The sequence below is a fragment of the Culicoides brevitarsis genome, chromosome 1, assembly GCF_036172545.1.
Source record: "Culicoides brevitarsis isolate CSIRO-B50_1 chromosome 1, AGI_CSIRO_Cbre_v1, whole genome shotgun sequence".
Classification (NCBI taxonomy): Eukaryota; Metazoa; Arthropoda; class Insecta; order Diptera; family Ceratopogonidae; genus Culicoides; species Culicoides brevitarsis.
This window is the reverse complement of record NC_087085.1, coordinates 22,890,346-22,910,117: the sequence shown is the minus strand read 5'-3', so window position 1 is coordinate 22,910,117 and position 19,772 is coordinate 22,890,346. Positions and strand designations below refer to the sequence as shown.

Sequence of the window (19,772 nt, the reverse complement as noted above, 5' to 3'; positions counted from 1 at the left end):
CTTCGGTAAACCTGAGGCCTTTTGGGCCACATCATTTTAAAAACATGAATATGACAAAACTTTTATACAGATAACAAAATCAAAAGAAACCTGATTTGTAGTATAAACCTACATATGCCTACAAGAACTAATAACTAAGAATTCTAAATAAGAAGAAGCTTACTTAAATTAATTTTACATATTCCACTGTATTTGTAAGCATATTGCCTAAGAACTAAATATTATTTTTTTTGAATAGTTAATATATAGTTAACTTATTATACTAGCATTTAAAGTACTAAAGTAAATACATATGATCCGTAGTTGACTGACACAACGGGAATTAAAATTGTATCTCGTAAAATTAAGCATACCAAAATATATATATGTATATATATATATATTTCTATTTATACTAATCTTATGAAATGACTCAAAATAAAATGACTACAAAAGTAAATAACAGTACTATCATCCGTTTTAATAAGGCTCTTATAAGAATTACAACGGAAGTATACTACAATTTAATTAAGAGAAGAGATATGAAAATTGAATTTACATTATTGACAATATATAGAAAAGAAAGAAAATGTTTAAGAATTTTTTTTCATATACATACATACATTGTAATATTTACTTAAATAAAATTTGTACAAGAAAACTCGACGTGTAACCGCAATTACATTATTGATATAAAATGTGTTTAGAGAAACCAATCATATGAACTCGCCCATTGGTTTGATAGTTATATCATCAATCTTTAAAATATAAATTCATTTAAAATAAGATAATATTTATAAAATTGTTTATTTACCTGTAAATGTTTTGGTCGTGTAATGATATACATTAAAGCATCTGCTACATCTTTGGGCTTTAATTTTGGCATATACTCTACAATTTTATTACCGCTGAACTCACTAGGTTGTGCAAGAAAATCGGTTTCGGTTAAACCAGGACTTATCGACTGTTTAAAATGTGTACCATTAGTTTTGGGAAGATGAAAAGTAAATTATGTGCTCACAGAAAGTTTTATATTTAAATTTAAATAACGGAGTTCTTGCTTTAAATATTCTGAAAGTGCAAATACGCCAAATTTTGCCACTGCAAAAGATCCATTTAGTGGTTTTAGACCTAAAAACATATACACAATATCTTTATATATATATATATATATTTATATCTAAAATAATTTGTATAGCTCACCAGGGACGGATACATTTAAAGTATGCCCGAATATACTATTTATATTCACCACATAGCCTTCAACATTTCTACTTGTCATTGATTTTAAGGCAAACTTTGTACAAAGACAGATGCCTATCAAACTTGTCTCGAATATTTTGCTAAGTTCTTTGGTGTTGTTACTGTCTAAGAGTAATTGCTTTGTTAATACACCTGCATTGTTGATGAGTAAGTCTACTCCTCCGTATGTGTTAATGATCCAATTATATGCATACATTACAGATTGTTCAGATCTAAGGTCGCACTCGACAGCGTTTAACTGACCACTGGCATCTGTTAATTCTGCTCTCAAAGCCTTGTTAAATTAAAAATCACGCTTAAAACACATTTTTTTTATTTTATTGAAATTTATTGCATTATTTAGTTTATTGAGAGATTTATAGGACTATGAAAAAATTAAAAACGTTATCATAAAAACTTTTATTCTTGCAAATAATTATTTATTTTACGTTTTAGAGAAACTCGCCATTTGGTTTAATGATTATGTCGTGCACCTGACAAAAAGAAATGATTATAATAATTAAAATTTATATTTGTAAAAATATAATATACATACTTGAACATGCATTGGTCTAGTCAATATAAATTTTAAAGCATCCGCTATGTCTTCAGCTTTCAACTTTGGCATAAATTTAACCATTTCATGATCTGTAGCTTTCTTCAATAATTCAGTGTCAACCAAGCCTGGACTAATGCTCTGAAATTAAAAGTATTACTTGGAAGTAAAATATAGAAAAAATCAATCGTTTACCGATATTTTAATCTCAGACTCTTTGTAGATAAGTTCTTGGCGAACGCATTCAGTTATTGCAGTAATAGCATATTTGCATGCCGGATACATTCCATTTATTGGGCGCATACCTAAAAAAAATAAAACGTAATGCAAATATTATTTATATGCATTCTTATGTAGAGTAAAATATACCTGGAACACAAACGTTTATTTTATGCCCAAAAATGCTATTTATATTAACGATGTTTCCTTTGATGTCATATTTTTTCATCAGTTTTACAGCTTCCCTGGTACAAATACAAGTTCCTATTAAGTTTGTTTCCATGACAGAACAAAGTTCATTTGTGTTATTATCATCAAGCAATAAACAATTTGTTACGTCTTCATCACTATTTACTAATAAATCGACTCTCTCATAAGTTCTATCAACCCATTTAAATGAAAAAACTATCGATTCTTCGTCATTACTACAGCAAACAGGAATTAATTGTCCTGGAACGTCAAACAATGTAGCTCGTATAGCCTGAAATGAAGATAAAAACAAGTTTCTGGATTTTACAATTGATAAATTAAAAATATCCGAACCTGATTTTTTTCAATTTAACTAAACGTATTGAAATTGCTCCAAAAAAATATACACTTTTGATACATCAACGAATGTTTTCAAAGTATTCTTATCTAAATCACACATTTGACTCCGCGAGTTCTTTTTTTTTCAACATATTCAATGTTTTAATTGAAAATTACGTACATATTTATTATTCTAATATTTTTTTCTATTTGAAGAAATGGAACATTGACCAAAATTTTTATTTAAAAAAAAAACAGAATATATTTGTAAAAATAAAAAAAATTAATTATCTCACCTCTACTTGATCTACTCGCCGAGAAAAACCACATACTATCATTCCTGCTCGAACCAGTTCCTTACAAATGCCTAAATTACAACTTGGATAAAAATTTTAAATAAATATAATAAATATTTTACCTGCACCGATACCACCTATGAAAAACGTTAAAATAATGATAAATGAATATGATTTTAAAAAATACTTAAAAAAAAATACATACCACTGGCTCCTGTCACTACTGCCACTTTTCCAGCCCATTTTTCCATTTTGAAAAAAAAAAAATCAATTAATAATGCTGTTTTATTATTTGTACAGTTTCTTCTTAATATTTAAATGTTTCAATCAGGAAAGCGTATTTAATACTATTTGAAATATAATGTAACATCATTTAACTTTTCAAACTGTGAGTTTGTGTTGAAAAAAATAATAACTTAAACGTTCTATAAAAATAATATTTTGTTTTTAAATTATTAATAAATTGTTTTAGGCCATAAAATTTAATTATTTCACTTTATGTCACATGTGGATTTTGATAAATTGAGAAAAAAAGTAGTTACTACTTTTTAAGCATTTTTGGACGTTAAACGATGATTATTATTCACATTAAATTAATTTTTGTTTTCACTATTTTTAGGTTTTTAGTCAAAATTGAAGAAAAGTTATAAATTTGGTCACATGACTCAAAATTTTTTTCAATTTTGATATGTGAACTTTGGGAACTATGAGACCTATGGGAACTATGGGAACATTTGGGAACTATGGGAACTTTTGGGAACTATGGGAACTACGGGAGCTATGGGAATTTTTGGGCCTATGGGATCTTTTGGAAACTATGGGAACTTTTGGGACCTATGAGACTATGAGAACTATAAGTGCACAATAGGTGTGTGGGCAGTCCTTTGTATGTATTGTGAGGTGTAAAAAATGTAAAATGAGGGGTACGAAAAGCAACATCGAAATGCGATATAGTATGTCGTTCTTTAGAACTACTTTCTCTATTTTTTCTAATTATTTTTATTTTTCTCCTGAATTTTTTCGGCAAAATCGGAGGGGGGTGAAATAAAGTGAAGATAAGTTAATATTTTTTTTTATTGTAGTATATGTTTGATATACTACTTTGTTTTTGGTGTATAAAAAAGTCCCATTTCGTGATACCCTATCGAGAAAACGTCGAAAAATTGTCAGAATCAAAGGCGGTAAGGTGCTAAACGACAGTAAACTTTCCAAAGAATTCGAATTCAAGCATAAAATTTCCCGGCTTGAACAAAAAAATCTGGAGCCCAGGCCTCAAAGTTCGGAAAAATGGCAAAAAATGACATTTTTTGGGCAAAAAAGTATCCTTATTTTTATAGCCGAGAAATTTTTGAAAAAAATTAAAATTTTTCAAAACAAAATTTTTTTTCTGGATGCCAAGGGCGGATCCAGAGAGCTATCAGAGGACTCTGGGAGGGGGGGCAAATCAATAAAAAATCGGCTTTTTTGTTTATTTTCGGGTCTTTTATGTAATTTTTAGTACATTTTGAGTCGGAATAGGGGGGGCAAATGCCCCCCTCTGGATACGCCCTATGTTTACCCAGCATATGAAGAATGGATAAATATCTCTTATGAGCTAAACATCGACTCGGAACACAAAAGGACTTATGTAACAAACATATACTACAATTCGAATTTGCTTTGCTAATTCAAGGTACTTTAATATATGTATTTTGAAAAACTTTAGTGTTATTTCGTTATCAATGGTTCTAAGTTTCAATTGAGTAGGTACTTAGGCCGCTTCAAATGAAACTCTATAGTTTTGTTCATTTTTTTTAAATGGCGCGGGGCATTTAAACGGAAACAGAAAGAGAACGGAAAATTTGTAAAATTATCAACCTTAATATCAATTCCTCAAAATCGCGAGAAGACTCTGGTTCGATTACAGACGTCTATACCGAGATTTTTCTGCTATTGATAAATATTTTCCGTAATGAAAATAAAAGTTTTTTGCACTTCCTTATCGTTACTATGTACATATTGGTTATATAAAGAAAGAGTTTAGTTCAATAATTGTACAAACCATATAAAATAGGAAATAATAAAACTGTAAGAAAGGTTTTATTTTCCACAGAATTATTTATTTAAATATTAAAAGATTCTGGGTGAATTAGATTCTGTATACAAAGACGCAAATCCATATATAAAAAAATCGTAATTTTTTGTATCATTTTTGTATGTTCACTAACTCGCTTAGTGTACTAGATAAAAATTTCATTAAAAAATTATAGATTTCCAGTATCTTTATATCCTCGTAAATATGTATAATGAACCAAAACAAGAGATAACTAAATTTATATAGCAGAACATATGGTGAACATTAGAATTGCAGCTGTTATTTAATTTCTTCAAATTTTTGTTTTACAAGCATGCTATGTATTGTTTATGAATGCAAAGATTTTAAATCAAAAGTCTGTTCGTATGAAATTGGTCTTAAAAACTTTGCCACTGAATAACTCAAATCCTTCTTTACTGTTTACTATACTACATTCATACCTCAAATTTATAACAAAATACATATATATGGTGCATTCCATTCTAAAAAATACCAAAATCCTGGATTGACTTTTCTCATAAAACAGTAACAGAAATGAAAAACTGAATAGTTTATTGTGATGTCCATCAAAAAAGAAGACACTTTTGCTTTGGCGAAAGTTTTTTCTCCTTATTTTTAAAAATTTTATGATAGTTCTAAAAAATTTTTATTGCAAAATTTGGGAAAAATTCACGTAGCGAAAAAAAGGTCAAAATTTCAAGTTTTGAATTTCAAAATTTTTGTTCTATGGGATTGTCTGTCGTCTCGAGTACATCAATTTTTACCATGAAATTTATGCTCGAAAATGTACCATTTGATCAGCAAACCCAAAATTGTGATTTTTTAGCGTTTTTAAAAAATTTGAGTCATTGATAAAATTTTTTAAAATAAGTCGAAAATAAATGTTGTTTCAGCAAAATTTTCTTATTTTCGGTATTTCTACATCTTCTTTCTACGTCAACTTTGTAATTGTGGATAGGTTGAGATGCATTAAGAAAAAGAAGTTTAAAGCTAAATAAATTCTATCCGTTTAATGTGTCGAACAAACCATCTTTAACTCCTAATTATTCAAATAATACAGGGCTGCATATCTAAGAAGTATATAGGTATGTTTAAATATTACTACGATATTGAGCATGCGTATGAAGAAAGATTTTAATTTTATTTAATTCTGAAACGTAAATATTACAAAGTTTTCATGGACACACGGGCTGCATATCTAAGAAGTATATAGGTATGTTTGAATATTACTACGATATTGAGCATGCGTATGAAGAAAGATTTTAATTTTATTTAATTCTGAAACGTAAAAATGGAAATTTTGAATCAAGTGAATAATACGAATGACAAGCTTACAGTTTTAGTTAAAGAAGCAGAGGAACTAAAGTTGAAGTTGCAAGAGGAGAGAGAAAAACTTAATGATACTACATGTACGAACAATTTAATATTCAATTAATCAAATTTCTTAAAAAGTACAAATATATTTATTTACTTTTCAGTATGTTCTTTAGCAGAAAGGCTAGAGATGATTTCCTATTTGAATATAAAGCCTAGAAGAGTCCTAAAAGGTCATCAAGCAAAAGTTCTATGCACTAACTGGTCTCCAGATAAGCGCCACATTGTTTCTTCATCGCAGGTATTACAGGTCTAGCAATGAAAATCTAGTTTTGAAAAATTAACATGATGTTTTAACAGGATGGCAAACTAATTATTTGGGATGCTTTTACGACTAATAAAGAACAAGCTGTTACTATGCCCACAACTTGGATTATGTCTTGTGCTTACGGGCCGTCTGGAAATATTGTTGCTTGTGGGTAAGTAAATAATTATTACAAAAAAAAAAATAAAAGAATAAAATAAAATAAAAACAAAATTCACATCATTACAGTGGTCTAGATAACAAAGTTACTGTGTATCCAATATCCGTCGAAGAAGACATGTCATCAAGGAAGAAAACAGTCGGAACTCATACCAGTTATATGTCTTGTTGCACATTTCCACGTTCAGATCAACAAATACTTACTGGAAGTGGAGACTCTACCTGTGCATTGTGGGATGTTGAATCTGGCCAATTATTACAAAGTTTTCATGGACACACTGGAGATGTCATGTCCATTGATTTATCTCCTAATGAAACAGGAAACACGTTTGTATCTGGAGTAAGAACAAAAAAATACTTTATTGCTACCTTAGTTTTAATTTAATTAATTTCTTATAGAGTTGTGACAAAATGGCATTTATTTGGGACATGAGATCTGGTCATGTGGTCCAATCATTTGAAGGTCATATTTCTGACATTAATTCTGTAAAATTTCACCCAAGTGGAGATGCCATTTCAACAGGATCAGATGACAGTACTGTAAGAAAATACAATCAATTATTATTGTTTTATTTTAAATTATTTTTCTTTGCATCAAGTGTCGTCTTTTTGATATGCGTGCCGATAAAGAAGTTGCTGTGTTCACGAAAGATAGCATTATATTTGGGGTAAATTCAATTGATTTTAGCATCAGTGGTAGATTACTCTTTGCAGGATATAACGATTATACTGTAAATGTCTGGGATACATTGAAGTCTCAAAGGGTAATATTTATTTTTTGTACAGATATAATCTTTACACTATTCATTTTCATTTAGGTTTGTTTATTGTACGGACATGAAAATAAAGTGTCATGTTTAGAAATTTCTCCAGATGGTACCTGTTTGTCTACAGGTAGTTGGGATTACACTCTAAGAGTAAGTTCCTTTTCAAATATTATATATTCATGCGTCTTTTTCATTCAAGTTTTTAATTTTCAGATATGGGCATAATTTTCTCAATAATCTTTATCAAAAACGTTTGTGTAATCATCACGTTTCGTAGAATGAATATGCTTTATTCATTTAATTTTTTTTTTTTCAAATAATCCAACTTATATTTATTTCATACCAGGTAGTTCATTGTAAACATGTGAGTTATAATAATTAATAAATAGTAAATTAAAATATAAAACCTTCAACGATTTTTATTTTTCGTCCTTTTTAAATATTTAAATAAGCGAGTGGAAATGAAAAATAAGTTAGTAGGTATGTATGATAATGCATAATTAACATGATGTGCAAGAAGATCATAGGAACTTTTTAATAAATATTTGTTTTAAAGACGAAGTAGCTTCACTATAGCGAAGATGATTTCATTAATAAATTGGTAATATCAGATTTGAATTACTTTATCACTCATTACACTACTCCTCCTAAACTATCGTCAAGAAGTTTACTTTCACTAATTCAACTTATATATCAAAACACAAATTTTTAAGATTTTAAGATAAATACTTAACACAATTCATATCAAAAGCTCATATCTTTACGTTTAATTAACAAAAATACAATGTTTAAAAGGTGAGCGGATGGTAGTAAAATATTACAATTGACTTGTATTGATGTTGTTCTTATCTCGTTTGTGTAAACATTATTAGTACTTACTATATTGAATAAATGTTTCCACGTCACAATTTATCATGTTCTCATTCAATATCTAGATAATATCCATCATTTAACGGATAGATTGCGAAATGTACTTAAATGAAAGTCTATTCTAATGGCATTTTTGTGGAGAAGAAAGTCTTTTTGGTTCAAATTTATTATTGTGGGAGCAATTTTTTGGATAACAATAATACTGTTACATTTCTCCAATAAAAAAGAGCTGGAACTGACTGAAACCGATTTGAATGACAGATTTAGCGAGTTTTTGATGTGAGTACTCCTTCTTTTACTTCAAATGCAACATTCACAATAATTCACCAATAATCCTTAGTGACAGTAGAAGAGATGTTAACCAAAGGGAAGTGAATGAGTTGAATGAGCCTGAAAGTGTGGAAGAAGTTGACCAATTCAGTTCAAAACACAATAATGTGAACGAAAAAATAGGAATTCATAAAAAAGATGGAGCATTACAAGCACCAGGACACATGGGACGACCTGTGATTCTTCCCTCAAACGTTTCATCAGAAGTGAAGAAACTAGTCGACGAGGGTTGGAGCAAGAATGCATTTAACGAATATGTTTCTAACATGATTTCAATACAAAGAGAGCTTCCTGATCCAAGGTAGTTGTATGTCAAATGTGATAAATATATGTTATTTTAATTTTTTTTTATTCATAAAAATTAGGGATGACTGGTGTAAAGCACCAGGTCGCTTTCTCGAAAATCTTCCTACTACAAGTGTTATAATTTGCTTTCACAATGAAGCTTGGTCAGTATTATTACGCACAGTTTATTCAGTACTAGATAGATCACCACCTTCATTGATCAAAGAAATTATACTAGTCGATGATTACTCTGATATGCCACATTTACAAAAGCCATTAGAAAATTATTTTGCCAATATAACAAAAGTAAAAATAGTAAGAGCAGAAAAACGGGAAGGTCTGATTCGAGCCCGACTTCTCGGTGCAAATCATGCGAGTGGAGAGGTTCTCACATATTTGGACAGTCATTGTGAATGTACGACTGGTTGGTTGGAACCCTTATTGGATCGTATTGCGCGTAATAAGACAACGGTTGTTTGCCCTGTAATAGATGTTATTGATGATACAACATTAGAGTATCATTTTCGAGATTCAGGTAAAAACGAGCCATATGAAAGTATAAAAAATCTCAATTTTTGGAAATATTTTAGGTGGAGTTAATGTAGGAGGTTTTGATTTCAACCTTCAGTTTAACTGGCATGCAATTCCTGAACGTGAAAAGAAAAGACATAAGGTTAAACTGTTTGCTTAGTTTTTAATTCAATTCATAGTTTTTGATAATAAATTTTACAGCACCCTTCTGAGCCAGTTTATTCACCATCGATGGCCGGAGGTCTGTTCTCCATCGATAAAAGCTTTTTTGAGAAGCTTGGAACATACGATGATGGGTTTGACATATGGGGAGCAGGTAGGTTTTTAAAGTTTATTTGTTATTTTTAGTTTTTACATATTTTTATTTAATGATTCTTATTAGAAAACCTGGAGCTTAGCTTTAAGGTATGTATTTTTAAATTTTTCCACACATTTTTAAAATGAATAATAGGTGTATTTAATATTATGCATGAGTGCAAGTTAGGGTGTTACAATTGTCGAAAATGATTTGGATATCCTCCTTCCTAATTATTTTGAAATGTTTGCATATTTTTGAAAAAAATTATGTAGATATTAAAATATCAAAAAAAAATTTTTTGAAATAAATTTTATTAAGTTTTTAAAATTTAAATGTCAAAAATGTTTAAATTTGTAGCTAAAAATAATTATGATTATATTTTATGAGACAAATATGTAAAATTTTAGTTATTTTATTTTTTATAATCCTTATATCTATACCTATATCTCTTTTATTATCATTTTGTATTAGGAGGCTTATGAGATCCAAAAAATATTCGACAGTTACAACACTCTTTTATCATAATTTATTTATGTAAGTGAGTTTTAAATAATAAATATTTTTTGTATATTTTACAATATATAGACGTGGATGTGTGGAGGTGCTTTAGAAATAGTACCATGTTCACATGTCGGACATATTTTTCGTAAGCGTTCACCTTACAAATGGCGAACAGGTGTAAATGTACTGAAAAGAAATTCAGTCAGATTAGCAGAAGTATGGCTGGATGAATACGCAAAATATTATTATCAGCGAATAGGTGGTGACAAAGGAGATTATGGAGATGTTTCCAGCAGAAAAAAACTTAGACAAGATTTAGGTTGTAAAAGTTTTAAATGGTAATGTTATTGTATTTTAAATGTTAGAAAAGCCTCATAACTACTTTAATGAGATTAGGTACTTGGAAAACGTTTATCCGGAACTGTTTGTGCCCGATGACGAACATTTATTAGCAGTTGGAGAGGTAAATATTTCATAAATTGATATTTTGGATTTTATCTGTTTGTCTTCATTTTACATGAAAAAAAAACAACTTTTTTTATATTGAAGCAGGCTTGCTTGACACCTTTTTTTTCCAAATGCTTAAACTTTCTGTATTAACAAATCTTTTTCAGTACACAATTAATTTTAACGTATTACGTTTTTATATTTTACATTATTTTAGATACAAAGTATTTATATTTTCAGAAAAATTTGTGTTCAAAACTACATGAATTGTGAACAACTCACTATTTAATAATCTTTAAGTTGATAGTATAAATTTAAATGCGCACATTAATAAGTACATAACTCTAAAAAACAATTTTCAAGCAAAATAATAGATCAAGAGTTTTGATCATTTACTTTAGTTCACAATTTTCGTTATAAATTACTTGCTTTGTATTTATTCGTTTGTTAATTTATTTGTAAGTTATTTTCGGGGGACACTCACGTAAAATAAACATGATAAGAAATAACGTGCGATTACTTTGAAAATGTCTTATGACCTCCAATCTCCCGACAAAAATGAATATATATATATATATATATTTATAAATTATTACCATTTTAGATAAGAAACTTAGCTTTTGGTAACAAGACGTGTTTGGATTCTCCTGGAGGAAAGAAAAACTTCAAAAAAGCAGTTTCATTATATCCATGTCACAACACTGGGGGAAATCAGGTTAACTATTCATGATATATGTTTTTTTTAAAGCTTGTTGCAACATTTAATTTCTGCTACTTAAGAAATATTTGTTTCAATAAAAAATACGAGGACCTAAATTGTACACATAATGATTTGAAAATATCATTTCACTAAAATTCGTGATATATCGATATAAAAAATATTTTAGATAGGCAATAAATGGTCAAATATGTGCGTGGACTCTCCTGCCAAAGCAGATGACATGCATCAAGTTGTTTCAATTTGGCCATGTCACAAACAAGGAGGCAATCAGGTTAAACAATTTTTTGTAACCGAAATGATAAATATAAAGTATTTGCTTATAAATTTAAAAAATGTCCTCAAGCTGATAAATTGTCCTTAACATTTTGAATTTTAACTGACCTTTGCTTATTTTTAGTTTTGGATGTTTAGTAAAAATGGGGAGATCAGGAGAGATGAAGCTTGTCTAGATTATGCAGGACAGGATGTGATATTGTATCCGTAAGTTTTTTAATTTATTAATCCGTTTTTATTATTAATCATGTTAATTATAAATAATTCATGTATAACTAGCTGTCACGGATCCAAAGGAAACCAGGTAAATAAACGTTTCACTTGTATTTTTTTTAATAAATTATAATGCATTTTTTAATAGTTATGGCAGTACAACAACAAAACAAAACAGATTACACACGGATCTTCAGAGAAATGTTTAGCAATTGATAACTCTCAATCAAAACTTTTGATGGAAGAATGCGAAAGAAACAAAATGAATCAGAAGTGGACTTTGCAGAATTACGACCCTACAAAAATGTCAAGTTAAAAAAATCCAAGAAAGAAAAATAAAAATGACATATCTACAAACATTTCATATTCAAATAGTTGAAAACTATTTTAGTAGTTTTTCCATTGGTTCATAAATACATATATGGAAAGAGCTTCTGTATTGAAAGGGTTGAATTAAAACATTTTCAGTTAAAAAAGTAGTTGCATTATGTATTTTAGTGAATATTTGGTCCTGTGTCAAAGATCTTCAAAGAATGCAACACGTGCTTTCGTTGATCCACTTCCAGATTTTTTTAGCGTTGAATACTTGTTTTCTCCAAGCTTAACTTGCTCTGCTGCTATGTCATCAAATGTACATTGATTTTCCATTATTTTTAAAAGTTCCATTTCAGATCTTAAATCTTGTAGCTGACTTTGCACGTGTCTTGCTTTACTTAGATATTCAATCCTATTTATCAATGTCAAAAAAACGTTATCATACAAGCATAACAACATATTTTTCAAAAACAATGTTTTACCTTTCTTTTTCTATTTCAAGAGAAAGTTGATTAATGTCATTTGAATTCAATATTTCACTTTCGTTATGTCCTAAAAATACCATTAATAAAATAAAAAATTAGAATTTCGTTATTTTTTTTAATTTACATTACGTTACCTATATCCAAATGTGAGTCTCTAAGCGATATTGCATTTGAAGATTGACTTAGAAAAGTCAGCAACCTTTCTTTTGCTTCTTTTTCCGAAACTCTTGCTAATATCAACTCATTTTTAAGGCACTCTGCTTCAGCAGCTTTTCTTTTCGACTCTTCAAATAAATGATTCGTTAAAACTTCAGCTTCTTTTGTTCTTTTTTCTAAATGATTTTTTTCTTCCTCTGTTTTGCGTGCTGTCATTCTAATAATACTTATTTCTTGTTCTACTTCGTTTGCTTTATGTGAGAGTAAAATGGCTTCTTCTTCAGCTAATCTATTTTTTTCAGCCAAGAGCTCCGCTGTTTCTTCGGAGCGTCTGAGTGCTTCTTTGGCTGCAATCATGTCTTCTTGGAGTTTTGTCATTTTTTCTTCGATAAGAGCCCGCTCTTTTTCTGCTGCTTCTCTTAATTGCTTTTCTTTTAGCAATTTATTTCCTTAATAAAATCCAAATATGTACATAAGATAATATTCAGGATCAGTGAAAATAAATGTTCTTAACAATAGTATAATTTAATTATTATTATGATATTATAAAAACATATCTTACTTTCAATTTGTCTTCTCTGTTTTTCTTCTTTAGCTTGTTGTTTCATCTGTTGAATTTCCATGGTATCAGGTTTTCTTCTCTTCATGAACAAATCTTAAAATTGTTTTTAGTTCAGTAGTACTTTATTTTATTTTTTTAACAAGCTACATTCAACTTACCATGGTTTCCAACACAGAGATCCAATATAAGTTTATTTACTTTTAACTTTTGTGAATAAAATATTACATTAGGTGCTTTGCTATCAACTGGTTTTATGATGAATTTTTTGTCATCAAAACTAATATGTCTGATTTCGCTCCATTGAAAAGTTGTACATGGCAATAATTTATTTTCCTTGTTATAAATATTTAATCCGAGAGCCGTTACACCAAGCCACAACTCAGTATTTTTTTTATTCTGTTATATAAAAAATAAAATTAGCTAAATACTCAGTATGTAAAAAAATTAAAACAAAAAAAAAACTTACGGTAATCAAAAAGTAGTTTACACCATACATATCAAGATCTTGGGCTATTTTAAGATATTCCATTTCTGATTCGTCTCTTGACATTCCCTTATGATCAGCATACCACGTTTTAATTCTTTCTGACCACATTTGCGGCGTCATTTGGTACTGATCAATCACTCGCTGAGGCAATAAATCTTCACTTGCTAACATAGATGGAAGACATGTAGTTTCATCGTAGTCTCCATACTAAAAAGGAATTTCAATAAGTGCATGGACTTCACTAAGGACTCTTTGATTTTATCTAAACAATGTAAATACCTTGGCTTGAACAGAATAAGAAGCTAAAAGCACGGATGCCTCAGGTGGACAATAAATATCCATTGACAAAATAGCTTGCTTAATTTGTAAGTAAAATAAATGTTGAGTGATTTCTTGAATTAACTCCTCTGACACATTTTCTGGATAGAATTTGGCGAAAAACATAAACGATATTGCTAAGAATCGTGAAAAAAAATGAAAAAAGGAAAAAAAAAACAGAAAAGGATCATACGTTTTGTCAAGTCCACAACTTGATCGACAACTTTTTTGTCCATTTTCAGCCAATTCAGGTTCCCTTTGCAATCTTCAAATTGCAGGCCGAAGTACCACGTCTCACGTAAACCAATTGTTCGACATACAAGGTCAAATAAGTAACTACCGGTCGCCCTTCCCTAAGACATTAAAATATATAAATTGATAATTCGATTCGACTAACGTTCCATACGTACATCCAGGAAGAATTCCAGCTCTGAATCAAAGCTTATGACCTTGACCCCGAAGCTTTTCAATTTTCGTCGTTTGAACATAAGAAATTATTGCTTCTAAATAATTTGTTTTTCTTCTTTTGTACCCAGTATTGTGCTCATTCACTTGTTGCTCTTCTTAATTTTCTTCAAGCTCTTTTAACTTCGAACACCAAACACCTTGCATATATTTACCGAAATTTCTCAAAGTTTCTAAAATGTAAATTTTATGCAGTTAAAGAAAATTTCTCAAAAACTAAACAAAGATTTTCTCATTTCGATCTTTTTATTTTGGCTGAGCGTCACTATGGATTTCCTCGCTTTTTCCGGTGAAAGCACGTCACCAGCCTCCAAATCGGAAGTGCGGCAGGAATTGGAACCAGTATCACTTTCAGCCGACTCAATTTTTGGATCCGAGTTTCAAGTTTCTTGTGCAAGTCGAGTTAGTATGGGACCCATTTTTGATCCGAGTTTCAAGTTTCTTGTGCAATTGTTATACTCCTGATATTTCGATATCGATCAATAAAATGCAAAATATAAACTAAAAAACAGATTTGTCTATTGGAAAAGTGCAATCCGATTTCAATTATTAGAAATAATTGATTATCTTAACAGAGTTTTGTACACTGTAACTGAACAGCGTTTTAATATATTTTTGGACAGCAGTAGGGCAAAATAAGAGCAAATCAAAAAAACTCTATAACTACTTAATAAACAACATGAATGTTGATACAATGGATTTGATGGAAGACGACGCTATAGAGGCTACTGATAATGAAGATGATGATGATAGTCCCAGTAGTACAGGGAGCAATTATGAAGAAACTCCAAACCTAATGGATGTAGCTATGGAAAATGAAGTTACAGCACAATTGGTGGCTGCAGGTATGTGCAGTCAAAGTTTTTGTTGCTGACAAATGATACGAAAATATTGAAATTTCAGGTGTTGTTGGCGTAGCAGCTGCTGCTGCTATCACTTCTTCAAAAAAGAAGAAAAGACCGCACTCCTTTGAGACGAACCCTTCCATTAGAAAGAGACAACAAAACCGTCTTCTTAGAAAACTAAGGGTGAGTTTTTGCTTTGGACATTTCTTTGAACTTCTTAAAGTAATAAATTGGATCATTAAAGCAAACAATTTATGAGTATGCCACACGAGTTGGACAACAAGCGGTTGTTTTAGTTGCCACACCTGGTAAACCAAACAATATCTACAAAGTATTTGGAGCCAAACCATTGGAAGACGTAATGAAAAATCTTCGAAATATTGTAATGGAAGAATTAGAAACAGCATTAGCTCAACAAGCACCTCCAAGAGTTCAGGTAAAAGTAAAATAATCATCTATTAAATGAAATAATCTTACCTTTTTATTCCAGGAGGATCCGTCATTATTTGAATTACCACCATTGATAATAGATGGAATACCAACTCCTGTTGAAAAAATGACCCAGGCACAATTGAGAGCTTTCATACCATTAATGTTGAAATATTCTACGGGTAAACAGTAATCTAAAGTGTTCAATCTACACATTTTTTTTATCAATTATTCACTTAACAGGAAGAGGTAAACCTGGATGGGGTCGTGATTCAACTCGGCCACCGTGGTGGCCGAAAGAGTTGCCATGGGCAAATGTGAGAATGGATGCTCGAACAGAAGAAGAAAAACAAAAGGTAAAAACAATGCATGAGACAAAATGAAACACAATTTTCTATCTATAACATTTTAGATAAGTTGGACACATGCATTACGAAAAATCGTATTGAATTGCTACAAATATCACGGAAGAGAAGACTTATTACCGGCATTTTCGGAAGAAGACGAAAAAGCTAATGCAATCGCAATAGCAAATTCAAATGTTAGTATATATAATGTGAGTTTTAACCACTATTTTATATGTATATTTTATGTGTACCTGAAATTTTCAAAATAACTTTAATATTTTATTTTATTTTATCAAGATAAACAAAGGTAATAGTTTGCAAACAAATATTAACAACTCACATCACAACGAAAATAATGTTGGAGTAATCAGTTCTAACGTACAAAAAGTTCAGACCTCCACTACGCAAGATACGATTGGAAACACTCAAGTTTGTATAGACTCGCTCGGATTAAGTGAAGTAGATGTAAGTTTTTCTCATTGTTCATTGTCACATGTTTTCTTACATTTCAAATATGTTGTTTTAGTATACTCAAACTGTTTTGCAAACTATACAAAATGCAGATGGAACGGTATCAATAATACAAGTTGATCCCAACAACCCTATCATTACTTTATCTGATGGTACCACTGCTCAAGTACAAGGAGTTGCGACAGTAAGCACCTTATATTCTATTTCAATGATTTCCTTCCTATTATATATAATATTCGATATAAATTAGATTCATTCCCAAAATGACAATATACATAATGTACAAACTATTGGAGATGGGAACAGCACGGAAAACGTAACTGTAGATTTAAGCGAAGCAACTCTTACGCAGGATGGTCAATTAATTATAACAGGAGACGATGGTGAGAAAAGTTAATTTCTTTCGTAACTGAGCATCCACCAAATAAGATTGTTTTTCTAAGGTTACCCAATGGCAGTATCAAATATGATAACGTTACCTGTATCTGCTCAAGTCTACCAAACAGTTGTGGCCAACATTCAACATATACAATCCAATGCTGATGGAACTTTGTGTATACCTATGCAGGTAGATAAAAACACATTGAATGAGAGTTCTAATGTGAAAAAACTTATAGAACTGAAGACAATTAATACAGATTCTAGTCAAATTATATCGAAAGCTCATTTAGTCGCAAAGCCCGAACAAGAAACTTTTTCTCTGGGTAGTAAAAAAAGGAGAAAAATATAAAATTCAGAAAAACCCCAATATTTTTATGCACTAATGCTATTGTACTGTATTGTTTTTAGTGTGTTTTGTATTTCTATAATTGACATATTATGTTCCTTGGATAGTACGTTTTTTTTCTAAAAAGTCTAATGATCCTTTTACTAAGTTGAATTCTAATTTTTTTTCGTAATTTTTGTTTTTTGGTTAGATATTAATTCATTTTTGTAGTAAGGCCAAAGGAAAAAACCAAAAATATTTTAGAGCTGAGTAAAATATAATGTTGTAAAAAATGCCATATTTGAAAATTTAACTTTCTTCGAAATTAAATTGAGGATATCGATGAATGAATTTTTTTAACAACATAAGCCTTGCTTGATTACATAAAAAAAAATATCAGATTTGGTAGTAGAATGGATCCTCGTTTTTTCCAATAATAATAATAATTGATATTTTATAAATTATTTTCAAGATTGTTATACTTGCACAATATAAATGAAAATGCTTTAAAATTATGCGTTTATCAAGAATATAATGAGCTCTTAGCATAAACCAAAGTTTTTGTGATAACTCTATAAGTATATAGTTAAGTAACGTAGTCGCTCATGATTACCAAAAAAGGCTCATCTGAAATATTTCGAAGCCATCAATAAGAAAAATTCAATAGCCATCTTCTTCATTTCTCATTGCATTATTATAAAATAATATAGGAAAACTGTTTGAATTGTTTTTTTTTTTATTTTTTTCAGTGTATTTAGGTTTATCTTACTATATTTTAATATATTAAGGCCATTAAATTTAATTATTTCACTTTATGTCACCCTTTATATTTAATGTTTATTAAATTTTTATTCAACTAATTTAAATTTCGGGTGAACTCCTAGTTTATTTAAAGTTTATTTAATGTGAATAATCAAAATTAAATATTTAAAATGTAAGTAGTAAAAAAATAAAATAATTTTTATTCATGTGACATAAAGTTATTAAAATTATTAAATTTAATGGCCTATATGAGATATGTATTTTTATTTTAGAGTTAAATATTTATCTTGTATATTTTAACAAAAAATCATCTAAATAAATGTTTTATTTTTTAAATAATTTAAGTTTATTTTTTTTACTTATAATTTATATTTCTTTTTATACTTTAATTAAGTTTTTTATTCACTTAGCTCTTATTATTTTTCGTAATTTTTATCAAGTTGGAATATTGTACGTAAGTTTTATTTTTAATAATTATTATTTTGTAATTATATTCTTTTTTTTATTTTTTTTTTTTCAAAGTGTTTCTTCCACATAATCACAATATATTCTGTATTATCATAATACATATAATTCATATATATTTTTTACTTTAGATTGAAAACAGCGATGCCACGATGGAAACCATCACAGTCCCTAATGGAATGCATCAAATGATGATTCAGGGTTCAAATGGTGAGCCTCAAGTGCTACAAGTACTGAGCCTCAAAGATGCATCAACATTATCCAAAGCTATGGCTGCTATGAACGAAGTCAAATCTGATGATCAGTCAATATTGGACAGTTAAATTTATTTTTCAATACAGTAAAAAAATACGTTATGGTATAGAAAATAGTTAATAGGATATTTTGTAATATTTAGTACCTTTTTTTATAAGTTTCACACACTTGGTTTGTAAAAAAGCCTCTTCAAAAGATTTGGTTTCTTCTTTACTTAACGTTTAGTGCAATTCGTTTGTTGTGTCATATATACATATATCTTCTAAGTGGATATTAGGGAATAATTGAAAAATTGCAGTTTAAATTAAACTGTAAGTTTTATTGAATACAAAGATTTAATCTTTCAAAAATATAAATAGTCAATCAGATAATTAATAATTTTTCATCATTTAAAATAACCTTGAGTTAGGAAACCAAATCGATAAAATCGTATAATATAGTAGTCTAGTCAAATTAACTTTCACTATTTTTTTTTTCAAATGTAGACCTAAAAAAATATCTTGTAAAATGAATGCGATTTTAAATAAAGTTTTAACTTATAAATGTGTAAACCTATTTATTATATTTTTGATGTGTAACATGGTCCAACAAATTATTTCAAAAAATTCTTGACAATTCTGAAATCTATTGAAGTTGATAGAAACCTAAAAAATATTCGTTTTTTTTTGTTTGGCTATAGCAGGTCAAATTATTATTTTATGAATTTCTGAAAATTTTAAAAAAGGTTTATTTTGCTCCTCGTGTATCTTGATTTTTGTCAAATTTTTTTATTGTTT

The 19,772-nt window shown here is 29.2% G+C and overlaps 5 protein-coding genes and 1 long non-coding RNA gene across 12 annotated transcripts; 3 read left to right on the top strand and 3 right to left on the bottom strand.

The window, feature by feature from the left end:
• Positions 1-426: 426 nt before the first annotated feature.
• Positions 427-3,148, bottom strand: LOC134827933 (farnesol dehydrogenase-like). Of its 3 annotated transcripts, none has more exons than XM_063840836.1 (7): positions 3,026-3,148; positions 2,943-2,957; positions 2,821-2,891; positions 1,183-1,516; positions 1,001-1,110; positions 794-943; positions 427-737 (listed from the first exon to the last, which is right to left on the bottom strand). In XM_063840836.1, the coding sequence occupies exons 1-7, from the start codon at positions 3,069-3,071 to the stop codon at positions 696-698; spliced, it is 768 nt and encodes a 255-aa protein (XP_063696906.1). In that variant the 5' UTR covers positions 3,072-3,148; the 3' UTR covers positions 427-695. The 3 variants fall into 3 exon arrangements, with proteins under 3 accessions (XP_063696906.1, XP_063696908.1, XP_063696909.1); XM_063840839.1 differs by lacking the exons at positions 427-737; positions 794-943; positions 1,001-1,110; positions 1,183-1,516 and adding exons at positions 1,540-1,715; positions 1,778-1,918; positions 1,973-2,082; positions 2,147-2,477; XM_063840838.1 differs by lacking the exon at positions 2,943-2,957 and having other exon boundaries at positions 2,821-2,902; positions 3,022-3,134.
• A 3,017-nt stretch (positions 3,149-6,165) lies between these two features.
• On the top strand, positions 6,166-7,852 carry LOC134827779 (guanine nucleotide-binding protein subunit beta-5). The gene is made up of 8 exons (XM_063840591.1): positions 6,166-6,303; positions 6,373-6,509; positions 6,569-6,687; positions 6,762-7,032; positions 7,092-7,232; positions 7,292-7,456; positions 7,511-7,609; positions 7,673-7,852. Exons 1-8 carry the CDS (start codon positions 6,186-6,188, stop codon positions 7,682-7,684), a joined length of 1,062 nt encoding a protein of 353 aa, XP_063696661.1. The 5' UTR covers positions 6,166-6,185; the 3' UTR covers positions 7,685-7,852.
• LOC134827780 (uncharacterized) lies at positions 6,504-8,223 on the bottom strand. The gene is made up of 4 exons (XR_010161812.1): positions 8,082-8,223; positions 7,062-7,230; positions 6,760-7,000; positions 6,504-6,665 (listed from the first exon to the last, which is right to left on the bottom strand). It is a non-coding gene; the product is annotated as an uncharacterized LOC134827780 (long non-coding RNA).
• Positions 8,151-12,374, top strand: LOC134827776 (putative polypeptide N-acetylgalactosaminyltransferase 9). 4 transcript variants are annotated; one of them, XM_063840587.1, is made up of 14 exons: positions 8,151-8,254; positions 8,395-8,608; positions 8,676-8,960; positions 9,025-9,479; positions 9,535-9,617; positions 9,677-9,791; positions 9,858-9,880; positions 10,359-10,612; positions 10,671-10,737; positions 11,326-11,436; positions 11,609-11,713; positions 11,840-11,922; positions 11,995-12,019; positions 12,077-12,374. In XM_063840587.1, the coding sequence occupies exons 2-14, from the start codon at positions 8,454-8,456 to the stop codon at positions 12,242-12,244; spliced, it is 1,929 nt and encodes a 642-aa protein (XP_063696657.1). In that variant the 5' UTR covers positions 8,151-8,254; positions 8,395-8,453; the 3' UTR covers positions 12,245-12,374. The 4 variants fall into 4 exon arrangements, with proteins under 4 accessions (XP_063696657.1, XP_063696656.1, XP_063696659.1 ...); XM_063840586.1 differs by having other exon boundaries at positions 8,670-8,960; XM_063840589.1 differs by lacking the exon at positions 11,326-11,436 and having other exon boundaries at positions 8,670-8,960.
• LOC134827777 (moesin/ezrin/radixin homolog 2) lies at positions 12,319-14,963 on the bottom strand. The gene is made up of 9 exons (XM_063840590.1): positions 14,662-14,963; positions 14,445-14,604; positions 14,213-14,388; positions 13,913-14,140; positions 13,605-13,842; positions 13,447-13,539; positions 12,863-13,333; positions 12,726-12,795; positions 12,319-12,655 (listed from the first exon to the last, which is right to left on the bottom strand). Exons 1-9 carry the CDS (start codon positions 14,737-14,739, stop codon positions 12,445-12,447), a joined length of 1,725 nt encoding a protein of 574 aa, XP_063696660.1. The 5' UTR covers positions 14,740-14,963; the 3' UTR covers positions 12,319-12,444.
• A 231-nt stretch (positions 14,964-15,194) lies between these two features.
• LOC134836819 (DNA-binding protein Ewg) lies at positions 15,195-19,229 on the top strand. 2 transcript variants are annotated; one of them, XM_063852065.1, is made up of 12 exons: positions 15,195-15,561; positions 15,620-15,744; positions 15,806-15,997; positions 16,052-16,172; positions 16,234-16,346; positions 16,403-16,546; positions 16,635-16,802; positions 16,864-16,992; positions 17,059-17,191; positions 17,252-17,376; positions 18,687-18,726; positions 18,873-18,911. In XM_063852065.1, exons 1-12 carry the CDS (start codon positions 15,396-15,398, stop codon positions 18,875-18,877), a joined length of 1,461 nt encoding a protein of 486 aa, XP_063708135.1. In that variant the 5' UTR covers positions 15,195-15,395; the 3' UTR covers positions 18,878-18,911. The 2 variants fall into 2 exon arrangements, with proteins under 2 accessions (XP_063708135.1, XP_063708127.1); XM_063852057.1 differs by lacking the exon at positions 18,687-18,726 and having other exon boundaries at positions 18,873-19,229.
• Positions 19,230-19,772: the final 543 nt, after the last annotated feature.

What these genes read in the sequence shown, in the direction of transcription:
- LOC134836819 (XM_063852057.1), top strand. Translation starts at nt 15,396, where the DNA reads ATGAATGTTGATACAATGGATTTGATGGAAGACGACGCTATAGAGGCT. An exon ending in AGCACAATTGGTGGCTGCAG is followed by an intron (nt 15,562 to 15,619) that starts GTATGTGCAGTC and finishes TTGAAATTTCAG; the next exon opens with GTGTTGTTGGCGTAGCAGCT. An exon ending in AATTATAACAGGAGACGATG is followed by an intron (nt 17,192 to 17,251) that starts GTGAGAAAAGTT and finishes TGTTTTTCTAAG; the next exon opens with GTTACCCAATGGCAGTATCA.
- LOC134827933 (XM_063840836.1), bottom strand. Translation starts at nt 3,071, where the DNA reads ATGGAAAAATGGGCTGGAAAAGTGGCAGTAGTGACAGGAGCCAGTG. An exon ending in GGCGAGTAGATCAAGTAGAG is followed by an intron (nt 1,517 to 2,820) that starts GTGAGATAATTA and finishes TAATTTAACAAG; the next exon opens with GCTTTGAGAGCAGAATTAAC. An exon ending in ATTTAAATATAAAACTTTCT is followed by an intron (nt 944 to 1,000) that starts GTGAGCACATAA and finishes CATTTTAAACAG; the next exon opens with TCGATAAGTCCTGGTTTAAC.
- LOC134827777 (XM_063840590.1), bottom strand. Translation starts at nt 14,739, where the DNA reads ATGTTCAAACGACGAAAATTGAAAAGCTTCGGGGTCAAGGTCATAAGC. An exon ending in TAAACTACTTTTTGATTACC is followed by an intron (nt 13,843 to 13,912) that starts GTAAGTTTTTTT and finishes TTTATATAACAG; the next exon opens with AATAAAAAAAATACTGAGTT. An exon ending in CTTGAAATAGAAAAAGAAAG is followed by an intron (nt 12,656 to 12,725) that starts GTAAAACATTGT and finishes ATTGATAAATAG; the next exon opens with GATTGAATATCTAAGTAAAG.
- LOC134827779 (XM_063840591.1), top strand. Translation starts at nt 6,186, where the DNA reads ATGGAAATTTTGAATCAAGTGAATAATACGAATGACAAGCTTACAGTT. An exon ending in AAAACTTAATGATACTACAT is followed by an intron (nt 6,304 to 6,372) that starts GTACGAACAATT and finishes TTTACTTTTCAG; the next exon opens with TATGTTCTTTAGCAGAAAGG. An exon ending in CAGGATCAGATGACAGTACT is followed by an intron (nt 7,233 to 7,291) that starts GTAAGAAAATAC and finishes CTTTGCATCAAG; the next exon opens with TGTCGTCTTTTTGATATGCG.
- LOC134827776 (XM_063840586.1), top strand. Translation starts at nt 8,454, where the DNA reads ATGGCATTTTTGTGGAGAAGAAAGTCTTTTTGGTTCAAATTTATTATT. An exon ending in CAGGATGTGATATTGTATCC is followed by an intron (nt 11,923 to 11,994) that starts GTAAGTTTTTTA and finishes ATGTATAACTAG; the next exon opens with CTGTCACGGATCCAAAGGAA. An exon ending in ACGGATCCAAAGGAAACCAG is followed by an intron (nt 12,020 to 12,076) that starts GTAAATAAACGT and finishes ATTTTTTAATAG; the next exon opens with TTATGGCAGTACAACAACAA.